The 13,369-nt window shown below is 47.3% G+C and overlaps 1 protein-coding gene across 12 annotated transcripts in view; it reads left to right on the top strand.

Moving 5' to 3' along the window:
* The window catches only part of AFDN (afadin, adherens junction formation factor), a 2,107,422-nt gene that overhangs the window by 1,190,402 nt on the left and 903,651 nt on the right, over positions 1–13,369 (top strand). For 8 of the 12 annotated variants that reach the window (XM_069607417.1, XM_069607416.1, XM_069607415.1 and 5 more), the window contains 2 exons: positions 10,673–10,693; positions 11,440–11,585. In XM_069607417.1, the coding sequence (XP_069463518.1) occupies positions 10,673–10,693; positions 11,440–11,585 (167 nt within the window). The remainder of the gene's footprint in view (positions 1–10,672; positions 10,694–11,439; positions 11,586–13,369) is intronic. The other 4 variants (XM_069607414.1, XM_069607424.1, XM_069607421.1 and 1 more) reach the window with 1 other exon arrangement.

Below are 13,369 nucleotides of genomic sequence, written 5' to 3'. Positions count from 1 at the left end.
TCTTTCTGCCAGAAATAAGCTTCTGCTTACTCAGCTTTATTTGATCTTTACACAATGTTGTTTGAATTAACCACCTGTCTATTTAATATTTTTGATTTGAGGCTTTTTTTTTTGCTTTCTGCTTCATTTTCTTGGTCTTACTCAACCCCTGTTTATTAGAAGCTTGCTGTGTTTCCTCAGTTATAGTCATGATTTCGTCCAGAGGCTCTATTGAGACTTTCCCTTCTTTTGTCATTGAAGCAGGGGGAGTGCAATAGTGCCTTAAGGCTCTTTGTCTACCTGCATGCTTGCGTACATCGACTCCCAAATTTGTTTCTGCTTCTGTTGTCTTAATGGTCTACGCCTTAGCTTCTTTTGGCATAGTTTACTCTTGCGTCCACCACGAGTTTTCCTGTAGTTTGGAGAAGCAGAAGCGGGGTACAAAGCACTTCAAAGCATGGAAACATTTTCCAAATACTCTGCCTCGAGTACCTATGAGATCACAGCATTCTCTTGCATTTCGCTACCCATTTGTCTAACTTCCTACACCTCAGTAATAAGGACGAACACCTCTTCATGTACAGCAAAGGTCTCATCAGTTTGTGTCATTTCGACAGCCGTTGGTAATGTATTAGACATGGTTTCCAAGATTCTGTGTAGAAGGGATTCTATGTGAACCAGATTAAATGCTGGTCCTTTTGTATATTTAGTGAGCCTGCACATACCTCGACAAATTCAGTATTGTACTCCAGATTAATGAGCACGTCTGCAGAATTCTGGTTATGAGCCTCATTAGATGAGTCAATGACTGGGAAAGAGATTGGTAATGTACAGATGGAGAAAGGTGCCCAAACAAGAGCTACCGCTTAATTAGCCATCCGCCGACCTCTCAAGACCAGAACATGGGTTAATTTCTAGGTGGTTCGTTAGCATTGGACTCTCTGTTCTATTCCCTAACTTTCCCTGGACCTCTGAGCCTTTTTTTATGCTCAGGCATAGGTCAAGTAGGGAGTAATCAATTAGTGGAAGCACAGTCCGATCCCTTACCAAATCTAAATTAGTATTGATCACTATTGGTGCCGAGTCACGCAAATCCATATTCTGTGACGATAGGAACAAATTTGTCCCTGCGGTTTCGCTGCTTGCAGGTTTATTAACACAAGACACTCTTGTGCACTGCCCAGCTCAATTTCAGAGATTATAAGCCATGCACACGGCAGAAACCGAGCGTGTCGCAAGACTTCAGGGAAACCAGTAAAACGTACTCCACACTGCACGCCTTCAGCACTGCAGGCTGTAACCTTGCAAAATGTTGACTCACAGATTGTCTCTCAACCACCACCTGTCACTCTAAAAGACTACCAAACACACGTAATGCCACACTTTGCAAAGCATCTCCAGGCAAATGAACCCGGCCTTCCGAAGCCAGGGATTGGGACAACGGGACGACCCTACTCCCTCTGAATATTTTCTGAAAGGCAGATTCTGCAGTGCAGATATTGACTCAATATAGAGCTTGGTTCACAAGGTCTCTCACACGACCCCCCCTGGTTCGCTGAATCCCCACTTCACCAAAGTTTACATGGAGTTGCTTCCTCTCTGCCTGGCCGTCCGCTTTCAGCAGTAAGAAAATAAGAGGATTAAGAGGGCTGCAGGGCCCCAGACCGGGTCATTGCGGGTAAGCAGATTCTAGTCTCTGAACCGTGCTCTATGTTCCTGGCTAGAGGAAGGTGTCCAACTGTGTGTACCAACGTCAAATCGTAAAGTCGCACTGTTCGAGAATGGTCAACCACTTCAGACAGCCACTCCTAAACTGTTGGAATACATTGTTTCCTGTTAACTTGGTCTATAGTAGCTTTCTGGTTCAATTTACAATGTGCCTAGGATGGGTTGGCGGTAGTGGATATTTTTCTACTGGGTTTTATATTTTTAACTTGTGCACTTTTGCATTTGCCGCAAATAGCCACTAAAGGTGGCTTATACCCAAAGATAACCGTGCCACAGGGTTTTTGCCCATTTTCTCCTTTTGGTCTTCTCCCTCCTCATCTCCTGTCCAGAATTGCCATATATGGGAAGCCCTTTCACGGGAAAGCTGCTGATTTCGCAGGCAAAGGGGTGTTTTTTTGTGTGGGGCTGGGACTGTCTGGTCCTAGTACACAGCCAGGTGCCTGAATGTCTCTTGCTGGGCAGGTGATGCGGCCAGTGGCTATCCATGATTACATAGCCACTGCCAGTTTGAATGGTGAACACCCTTAACATTCATGGACCAGGGTAAAATTTCACTCCAAATCTTGGATGCAAGGACTCCTGCATCCATTCAGGAAATCATTGTTGGAGACCAGTCCTCCACAAACTGCTTAGTTGCCTAACACATTTTCACCAATCTTGCAGCCATTATATATGTCTTAATGTTGTTTGTCCTCTTGCTTCATTTGGCAATGTGTAGTCTTGGTATTCACACGTATGTATATATTAACAACAAGAAAAGTTGTAAATCTGTTAATGATTTTGACACTTAAGAAAAATGTAATGTCAAGGGGATTTTATTCGTATTCATCTGTGCTGAAAAGTGTCAGTTTGTTCATTGTGTTATTTTATGCATTGGTTTGCAGTTGTATTTCTAATGGATTGTGTCCTCCAACGTATTCCACATCTTTGACATGTTTTGTCCACAGCTGTGCACTTCGGAAATTTTTTCGGCAGAGGGCGTCTTGCATTGATAACGTTGGGTCGATGTCCCTCGAAGGCCTCCGTCGAGAGCAACGTCACCGGATGTTATAAATAGGACGCTCGGCGCCCGTACCCTCAGTTCAGTTTTTTCCGCAAACGTGTTTTCTTTGAGAACTCGGCGCGCCTCGTGTGTTTCATCGTACAGATGTCTTCTTCTTCGACCCCTCCGACTCCGCCGTCTGGCTTCAAGACCTGCCTGGACTGCAAGTCTAAAATGTCGATCACCGACCCGCATTTGTTTGTGGTGCTTGGGTGAGAGTCACGACACCGATGACTGTTCAAAATGTCAGTTGCTGACTTCAAAGGCCTTGCAGGTGCGCAGGTAGGTAGGGGTTCTAAACCCATTAAGTCCCGAAATTCTAAATCATCCAAGGGGGTATCCACCGACTACTCGAGAGGCGATTCTCTGCGTCAGGAGGAGGCCCGGGGATCTCGGTCCTGGAGTGGTTCCCACCATTCTTCTTCCTCATCGCGGCATTCTAGGAAGCGCTGTCACCGATCGCCTTCCCTGTCCTCCTCGGAGGATGGAGCCGGGAGGAAAGTGGCATTCCCGACAAAGTCCTCGACTCCGGAGGAATGGGCTGCCTTTAAGGAGCAGATGTTGGCGATTTTTCAATCGCAAGGCACGGTTCCGGCTGCACCTTCTGATGAAGCCGGCAAGGAATGGTCTCGTAATGTGGCTTGCACGCCTTCGGGTTCGGGTCCTCGACGCGACTCGCATCGGGAACCTTCGAGATCCTGTTCAGACAAGGCTCAGGATAGTCGCAAGAGATGTGCTTCCAGGTCTCGGTCCTCGTCTCCAGCGAGACCGCAGAAACCTGCTTAAGGGCTCGAAGCCTGCATAAACTCTGTTGGCGCCGTGTCTGTCAGATTCGGACTTCGAACCTTTGCCTTCTTATCAGCCGTCGGCACCATTGTTGACGCCAAAGCGTTCGGCACTCTCGATGCTGAAGCAGTCGACGCTCTCGCGTCAAAGCATTCAGCGCCTTCAGGGATTTTTGCCCGAAATGTACCATTGGAGTTCCCTGATAGGTTGGATCCTCCAAGGAAGGCTACTGCTATGTCTGTGAGGCCAGTGGTGGACTCCAGGACTTCTACTGTCCTTAGGCAATGTTTTTACCTCCCTCTGGACAACAAATATGAGGAGGAGGAAGAAAGGTCTGACTTTGAGGACCCTGTTGAGCCTGATGTGGCTCCTGTCTTTTCTGGAGACAGTCAGTTGGAGGAGTTGAGGCAAACCCTTTATGATAGCAGTGGGTTGGGCACTTCTCCGGAAGTGGAATTTGGCAGGCCTGAGCCTGGGGCTCATGCTGAGTTGTCATATAGGAGGCTCATGGCTAGGGTCACAGAGTATCTGGGCTGGTCCAGGCCTCCTGAAGATTTTGTACAAGATGATCAAGGTCCGTCCTCTGATCCGGTGTTACCTTTTCATCTCACTTTACAGAAAAGGGTGGCGGCTGCTTGCCAGTCACAGGAATCTCTTTCGGCTGTTAACAAATCGTTGAAAAAGAAGTACCGCCCTTCCATTAGCGACCCCAGCCACTTATCCACTCACCCCACTCCTGGGAGTTTGGTGGTTGAGGCGGCTGCGGCCACCTCGACGCAGGCGGCGTAACCTACCATCCCTCCTGATAGGGACGACAAAGGCTTCAACGGTTGGGCTTGCAAGGTATTTTCTGCAGGGAGTATGGCGTTGAAATCAGCCAACTCCACTTGTGCCTTAGCAAGTTTTTCACACGCTCTGTGGAACTGTTTCTCTAGCGGCTGAGCATATTCCCGAAAGGGAAGAAAGAGATGGGTTCCTTTCTCTCGTGCAAGATGGCAAGGATGCCATGTGTGAATCCCTTCAGTCGGGTTTGGACACGGCCAACGGTGTTAGCTGGTGCATGGCTGTGAGCACCATTATAAGCAGATTTGCGTGGTCGCGGAAGTCGGGTTTTGCCCTGGATGTGCAAGCCCGTCTTTTGAACAATCCCTTTGATGACGCGCATTTGTTTGGCAGCAAGGCTGACGAGAGCCATGAGAGGTTGCAGACCTCAAAAGCTGCAGCGACATCTTTAAGCGCTGCTGTGCGTCAACCTCTGCCTTTTCGTCCTAGGGGACAACAGTGGAGGGGATGTTCTTATCGTTACTACTCCTCCTTTGGTAGAACGAGAGGAGCTGCCAGTCAAAGGGGTCAGCAAACAAGTACCCGTGGTGGTCAGGAAAATAGAGCTGCCACAACCACTCAGGCAGCTGCCTCTTTGCTTTCAGACACTGCCGCAGCCGCTCCAAAACAGTCATGAGGCCATGTTCCATGGTTCGCCGGTTGGGGGCAGACTGCCTCAGCATCTCGAAGAGTTGCGAGCCATTACTTCGGATGCGTGGGTTCTGGATACCATCGCCCACGGCTACTGTCTTCCCTTCCTAAAGCGGCCTCATGACAATCCACCGGGGAATCTTTCTTTGAAGCTTCCGGATCCGCTCCTTGTGCAGGACATCTTGACTCTGCTAGAGAAAGGCCCTATAGAACTGGTGTCTGTAGCGGAGAAGAACAAGGGATGGTATGCCCCTTATTTTTTGATCCCAAAGAAAGACTGGGGATTGAGACCCATCCTGGACTTGCGTTGGTTAAACAAATTTCTCAGGAAGGACAAGTTCAAGATGGTCACTCTTTCTCAAGTTCTCCAGGCCCTTCAACTTCAGGATTAGTTGGTGTCTCTGGACCTACAGGATGCTTACTTTTATGTGCCGATTCATCCCAAGCACAGAAAGTACCTGGGGTTTGCGGCTGGCGACTCGCACTTTCACTTTCGGGTCCGGCCCTTCGGATTGACCTCTGCCCGAGGGTCTTCACCAAGCTAATGGTCGTGTTGGCAGTATATCTCAGGCGAGGGGGGATTCACGTCTACCCCTACCTGGACAACCGGCTGATCCGTGCGCATTTTCCAGAGTAAGCATTGGATCACCTCGGTCTCACCTGCCGTTCCCTCCACTGGCTGGGCTTCTTCCTCAATTTCAAGAAGTCGCATCTGACACCTTCCCAACAGCTCCAGTATATCTGGGCTGTGTTGGACACGTCCTTGGGGAAGTGCTCGCCTCCCAAGGTGAGGGCTCATCACATTATGCAGATGGTGGACAAGTTTCAACATGCCCTGAGTCTCCCGGCTTTCGAATTCTTAAGGTTGCTCGGCCTCATGGCATCCAGCATTTTCTGGTGCCAGAGGCCAGGCTGAGGATGAGATCCCTGCAATGGGTCGTCAAGATGCAGTGGTCGCAATTCAGATTCCAATCTCGGTCTCCCAGGATCTTCTGTGTTGGGCCAACAAAGGGAACCTGATGAAGGGGGAGCCGTTTAGGCAACCTTGGCCGGAGGTGACTGTAGTGACGGATGGTTCCCTCACAGGATGGGGCGCTCATGCCAACGATTTGACCGCCAGCGGTCGTTGGTCTCCGTTGGAGTCCAAACTCCACATTAATCTGTTAGAGCAGAGGGCCATCAGGCTAGCCCTTAAGGCTTTTCTGCTGTCTGTGCAGGGGAAGAGTGTCCTGATCATGACGTACAACACAGTGGCCATGCATTACCTCAACAAAAAAGGGGTGGGAGGTGGGGTCACTCCCTTTGTGCAGAGAGGCAATGCAGCTCTGGTTTTGGGCCATCCAGCAGGGAATTTCGATCTCGGCAGTTCATCTGGCCGGAGACGAAAATGCGGCGGCGGACTCTCTGAGCAGGCAGAGCACGATCTCTCACGAGTGGGAGTTGGCTCAGGAAGTCCTTCTGGAGATCTTCGCCCTTTGGGAAACCCCACAAGTGGATCTCCCGCCACCAGTGCCAACCGGAAGTGCGAGAGATTCTGCTCAAGGGAATTTCGTAGTGGATTGGTCATTCCCACTGCTGTACGCGTTTCCTCCAGTCCCCGTCATTCCTCAAGTGTTACGGAGTTTCAGTTCCCACATGATCCTCATTGCTCTGGATTGGGCCAGGCGAGCGTGGTACACGGACCTTCTAGAAATGTCCATCTGCCCTCCACGCTGTCTCCCCTACCAAGAGGATCTGCTCTTGCGAGAGGGAGGTCAGGTTCTCCATCCAGAGGTCAGAACTCTCAAACTTCACGCTTGGTATCTGAAAGGTTGAGATATAAGGATTGGGACCTCCCGGATGATGTGATGGAGGTGTTGCTTTTGGCCAGGAGGCCAGCAACAAAATCCCTGTACCGTTGCCGTATGCTTAAGTTTTGCGACTGGTGCAGAGGACAAGATGTTGATTCTTTTCAGTGTTCCATTCCTATAGTTTGTCCTTCTTACTTTCTTTGGCCCACAGGGCCTTCAAGAAGGTACCATTAAAGGTTACCTTGTGGCGCTGTCTATATTTAAGCGCTCACCTGAAGAATGCTCTTACTTTAAGATTCCTTTGATTTCTCAATTTCTTAAAGAACTGCCTAATGTGTTCCCGCCGTCCCCTTTCCATGTGCCGCTTTGGGATTTGAATTTGGTTTTGAAATTTCTAATGGGTGCTCCGTTTGAACCTTTGCACTCTTGTTCCTTGAGATTATTGTCCTTCAAGACAGTGCTCTTGGTTGCGGTTACTTCCTCTTGCAGAGTGAGTGAATTGCAGGCAATTTCCTCTAAGCTGCCCTTTTTACTGTGTTCCACAAGGACAGGGTTGTACTAAGGATACGTCCTTCCTTTCTACCTAAGGTAGTATCTGAATTTCATTTGAGCCAGAAAGTGTTTCTTCCTTCATTCTATCCTCCTCATCCTGGTAAGGAAGAGGAGCGACTCCATAGGTTGGATCCTAGGAGAGCTCTGAGCTTTTATATTTCTAAGATGTCCAAGGTCAGAGTGGACGATCAACTCTTTGTGGGATATGTTGGTTATCGATTGGGCCAGGCTGTTACCATACAGACCCTGTCCAGGTGGATTATCCTCATCATTACCGAGTGTTACCGATTGGCGGGTAAGGACCCTACTCAAGGGTTGAGAGCTCATTCCACTAGGGGCATGGCTACTTCCACAGCCCTCCAACGGGGGGAGTTCCTATTGGGAATATTTTTGATGCAGCCACATGGGCTTCTATCCACACCTTTGTTAAACATTACTTCCTGGATACGATCCATGGTCAGGAAATGACCTTTGGTAAGGCGGTTCTTTATTCCGCTATCTGATTGGGTACTCTAAATTCTTTTCCCTCCTCCATTTTCTGGTACTGCTTTGGGAGTCTGTCAAAGACGTGGAATATGTTGGAGGACACAATCCATTCGAAGAACAAGTTACTTACCAACTGGTAACGTTCTTTCGACTGGATGTTCCTCCAACGTATTCCACATCGCCCTCCTAGCCTGCCCCCCTGGAGAATTTGCGCTGCGATTGCATCTTACGTTTCTGCAAGGCTATGTGCTGTCAAGCAGGCATTGGATTGGCGGCACACGTTTTGGGGGAAAAAACATAAACTGATGCTACGGGCGCCCTGCGTCCTATTTATAACATCCGGTGACGTCGCCCTTGACGGAGGCCTTCGAGGGACATCGACCCGACGTCATCGATGCAGGACGTCGTTGTTAGGCAGAAACCTGTGCAGTTCCCTCTGGGACCACTGCAAAAGATTTAGGACTACAGGTGTTTGGCAGTAAACCCACTTGGTAGCAGTCTGTACCACACAGATTCACTTGGTAGCTGTGGCTGAGCAGTCATACTTCCCTCAAGAAGAGTTAGGCAGTATACAGAGTATTCACAATAGATCAAGAGAACACAGTAGAACACGTAACCACTGACCAGGGCTTGGTGTAAAAGAGAGATAATTATTTATTTAAAACCACATCTAGAAAAACACAAAGACACTAATGGTAAGCAATTCAAAAACACGGTCACTAAAAGATATACACTCCCTTGAAAGAATATTAGAAAAGTCTTAAGTAAAGCCCCACTTATTTTCAGACAGCGGTGATCGCTTAACATAGATGGCACTCTAATAATTTGTTTTAAAAATGGAGAGAAGAGCACAGAGAATAAATTGGAACAGATCCCAACACTTTTTCACGAACACACAAGAGAGAAAGGCAAAGTAGCAACGTGAATTCAGAGTCAATAGGCTGGATCCGCTTTAAGAGGATCAAAACGAAATGTGTCCAAGATAACACGGTTGCAGTGCACAAAAGTCTTGTAACGGTTCAAAAGGAGTTGGACCAAGGAAAGGGACCAGTTAGAGGGTCAAGGCGGCCAGCCCAGTCCAGAAGGTTAAGGAGTTATTACCTTGTTGCAATCTTTAGAAAGGGAGGCCTGGCGGACACGGTACCTTAAAGTGGTGAGAACGCTCCAGCGGGGGCAGTGGTTCCTGGCAGCGGGTGCAAGTCGGTGCTTCGTCCGGGGGAAGAGAGGATCTCGTTGTGGAGGAAGACAGGAGTCCGTTGCACTGCCAGGGAAGAAACCAGCCGCAGAGTTTCTCAGGTACAAGGAGCGGTCCGGTGATTCGCGGTTCAGTGGTGAGAGGCTATCCTGCTGCCGGGGTGCTTGGCACGGGCAGTTCGACCACAAACCGGGCTGGGGTGCGAAGAAAGAAAGGTAAACTGGTTGTGCCCACCAGTCAGGGAAAGAAGCCTCTCCAGTCGGGAGATCTTCTCTGTCGGCGGGAAGTGGTGAGTCGGTTCTGCAGGGCTCCACCAGTGGTGTCGTCGTGGTAGGTCAGCTCAGCTTCTCCCTCGTCGGATTCTTAGGTCCTGTGGCGACTTCTGAAGTTCCAGTCCCCAAAGCCCTGCTTTTATGCAGAAAACCCCCATTCACTGAGCCTAGCTGTCACTCAAACATGCTAAGTGGTGAGCCGGCCGGCTCACCACTTGGGCCAATCACACAAGAGTGCGACCTGAGTTACCAAGGTAACTCGGTCCAGGGTGCCTAAACCCCCTCCCGCACCCCCTGTGGTACCCAGACAGAGTGGCACCACTTTTGGAGGCTTCTCTGGAGAAGCCCGCCAAAAAGTGGAACAAAGGGCTCGACTTGGGTTGGAGTCACAGAAGAGAACACAAACGCCATTTTAGAATCGAGTCTTGGCAAAAAATACCAACCGGAGAATTAATAATTAAATAAACCGGCGGTATGTTAGAGGCTATGAGAATTAAATAATTAAAGTTGGTAGCCTCGAACAATGGAAAAATCCCATAGGAAAATATTTGCGGTCGAATATAAAAAGTAGTTTCCACTGCCACCAGCCAAAACTCGATCAGGGGGGACGGAGATGTGCCCCCTCGACTAACCGACCCCGGGACAACCGAATTGCCCCAACCAGTACGTCCACAATATGATGGTTTGTACTGGTTTCTGTTAATAATTTGGGACTAGTAATGCTAATGGTGACTTTACATGCCCTGGGAGACAGTAGTCAGACCCAGGGTATGGAGTCTATGGTGGGGTGTCACTATGACACCCCGGTGTTACTGCACGGAGGGTGCTGTTTAACACACATAGGAAAAACACATGAGACCCTATGGAGGAAAGGACCCCATATCCCATAAAACACATTACCAATCAAAGGAATACCATTAATCATGTCCAAGAGTGGGAGAAAGAGTCTCACTCTTGGCAGGAGGAAAAAACAAACTCCAGAAATCCAGCAAAGCTGCTGGGGGACTCACTAGGTTAGGATATTCAGCCTGAAGAGAGAATTCTCCCTAATAGTCATCTGCCGAAAACGTTTCCAAAGTGCACCGCTGTGGACTTTACATGTCAAAGATGTGGAATACGTTGGAGGAACATCCAGTCGAAAGAACGTTACCAGTTGGTAAGTAACTTGTGCTTATGTCCCTCAATGTTCATATTTGTTTCTCATTTCTGGTGCTTGAACCACCATCAACATCCGAATCATTGATGAAATGTAAATCGAGCATGTTAATATCAAGTACTTTATGGTCATGTTAATGTGTAAATTGCTATATTTGTTTGTTACAAGTTACCTTCTTTGTTTTGCTTGATTTCCTCGTCTGTTTTTCTCCAGGAGGTAGACCAGGTTGATCAGGTAGGATATGCTGCTGGGGGCTGCTCCCAGCTACATCGGCTTAGCTCAGTTTCTCATGCTGCTTTCATGTCAAAGTGCAGCTGTTCAAAAACAGCACAACTGACTTTATCATAACACTCATTCAGCAGCTGGACACATGCGGTACTAAACAACCCTTTTACTGTGCAGCTCTTATCCGCATTCCATACCTTCTGCTTGAGGCACTTCAGTGTGGAAATGAAATGACCAAAGTACTATTTCTTGCCTTTATATTGCTTTCTTTTTTTTGTCTGTGGTTTCTATTCTTTGGATTTCATCTAACAAAGCTGAAACATGCATATGATGGTCGGTCAATGATGGGATAGATCAGTACCAGATACTGGGCAACATCTTCATGCTACTCAGTGTTTCAAGAGGGTGATAATGGGTATCCACCACTACAAACTCTGATTACCAGATAACGCAACACTGCTAAGACTAGCAATATGCTACGAGATACTTAAAGGAAGTCTTCATTAAATATGCCGGGGCAGTTAGTACATGACCCCTCTTGTGCTAGGTTCAGCATTATGTAAGCAAGATTTAATTACGATGAAAATTGTCATCTACCACAACATATGTTGCAACTATCTGGTATTCAAAGTATATTTGGTGACTGGTCGGGGCATGGTACTGGTCTATCTTTGGAGGCTTTTCATTTCATTTAACCTGCATTTCCTTTGAAGGCTCCCCTTCCCACTGTTAACTTCTCTCCCTTCCACCCACAGAAGCAGAAGAACATTGCAGGGTCACTTGCTTTCTGGATGGCCAACGCATCCGAGCTGCTCAACTTTATCAAGCAAGACCGAGACCTGAGTCGGATTACACTGGATGCTCAAGATGTTCTGGCACACTTAGTCCAGATGGCGTTCAAGTAAGGGTAGATTTGTGTTAATTGTTCATATTTTTCTTTTCCTTCTTCATGAAGTGACTATCTGAGTCTTCAATGCCATTAAAAATCACCAAAGATACACTATCAATCATACTTATGAGGGAGTACCCAGAAGTAAAACCGGTATGGCATCTCTAAAGGAAGGGGACCAATTTGGAGCATTGGCATCAACTTAATATATCTAATAAATTTCCCAAAAACATCTCGACCAAACACTTTTGCATAGCTACTATGGGCCTTATTTCGAGTCTGGCGGTAAGCCTGCCTGTGATACCGGCGGCTTGCCGCCAGACTCGGAAAACAATTATCGGCGCCTCACATCCCAGTAACACCGGGGTATTCCGACCCCAGCAGCTGGAAAGTCAGGCACCGGTAATTCTGTAAGTCCCCATTCCCATTGAGTCACAAAGGACTCCATGGAAATTGGGACCATTTAAGCACTGGCACCGTTTCGAACGGTGCCGGTGATTCCGTGAAACTCTGGGGGCGGGTGCAGTTCCTCCCGCCAGGTCTGACCCTGGCCGGCGGAACGGCTCCCTCCCTCAGTCATAGTGTGCCGGCCTGGAAACAGTGCCGGTACCGTTGTTTCTGAACCGGCACACTCCTAATGAGGCCCTATGTGTTTTTTGTGTAGCTATACTTAATTATGCTTTCACTTGCATAGTGATGTTATGATTGCTAATTATATGTTATTGGTGCATACGTTTTGGCAGGAAGATTAATGAGAATTTACACTTGTATACTTTTCAAAGAGGGCACTATGTAAAGTCCCTTTGATGGTCAGCCAGATTGTGACATATTTCCTCTCTTCTTTGTGACTTCTTTATGCACACCAGTAGGATATTTTCTATATTTTAGGAATGCCAAGTGACATCATATGTATTCATTCTTTAAACTATACCACCACCAAGCATTGCCTGTGTTATGGTGTGTGAAATGTCGTGAAAGAAACTAAACTCATCTGCTATTGCATGCAATCATGCACCAAACACTTCCTTTACTCTTTCGCCTGGAGTTTTTACCCAAAAAAATAGAGTAAATCCTATTTGGTTCCAAAGTTTTTTTATACACACGCTCGGAATAAGTTTGTACCATAATTGTAAATATTCAAGCAATAAATTGAGTAGCCTTACGGAAAACTAGCACATGGGCGGGCAGTTGGTGTTTAATGATAGCAGGTAGAGTTCTTCTTTTAAAAGGATTTAGTGATTTGGTAAAATGAACATCGAAAGTAGGCCTGTCATGCTTATCTGCTTTTGCTTTTGCTACACTGAATGAAATAAGCCATGTCAGACACTAGCGTGACAAGAGATGATGCAGCATGCACAGCAGTGGCAGCCTAACAGTTTGTTCAGGAGTAAAACAGGTGGTCCTACGTGTTTTCATAGTCTCCTTTTTTTAAAGTCTGCTCTTTGTTCATGAGGTTTTGGTTGTCATTAATTTGAACAGTATTATTTTGTAATTCACACCATTCCACATTCCTACCTCCTACCCCCACAAGCACAGATATTTATATATATATCTGTGTATATGTAATTGGTTTAATTCAACTTAAACTGCATGAATAAAGGCATATTTTAAAAAAGAAGTAATTTAAATCAAGTCTTATGATACAGGTCAGGAACAAACGCTTAGCCTGATGTATGCATAGGTGGAAGACTAGTGGGGCTGACACTTAGCCACACATTCGCTGACATTAAATGGACCCTTTTCAGTCCATCCCCATGTGATTACCATGGCCAATAGACCACAAGCAGATTTTTACC

This window comes from Ambystoma mexicanum, chromosome 4q, assembly GCF_040938575.1.
Source record: "Ambystoma mexicanum isolate Mex_15411 chromosome 4q, UKY_AmexF1_1, whole genome shotgun sequence".
Classification (NCBI taxonomy): domain Eukaryota; kingdom Metazoa; phylum Chordata; class Amphibia; order Caudata; family Ambystomatidae; genus Ambystoma; species Ambystoma mexicanum.
The sequence above is the reverse complement of the archived record's forward strand: the minus strand, read 5'-3'. Positions and strand labels throughout refer to the sequence as shown.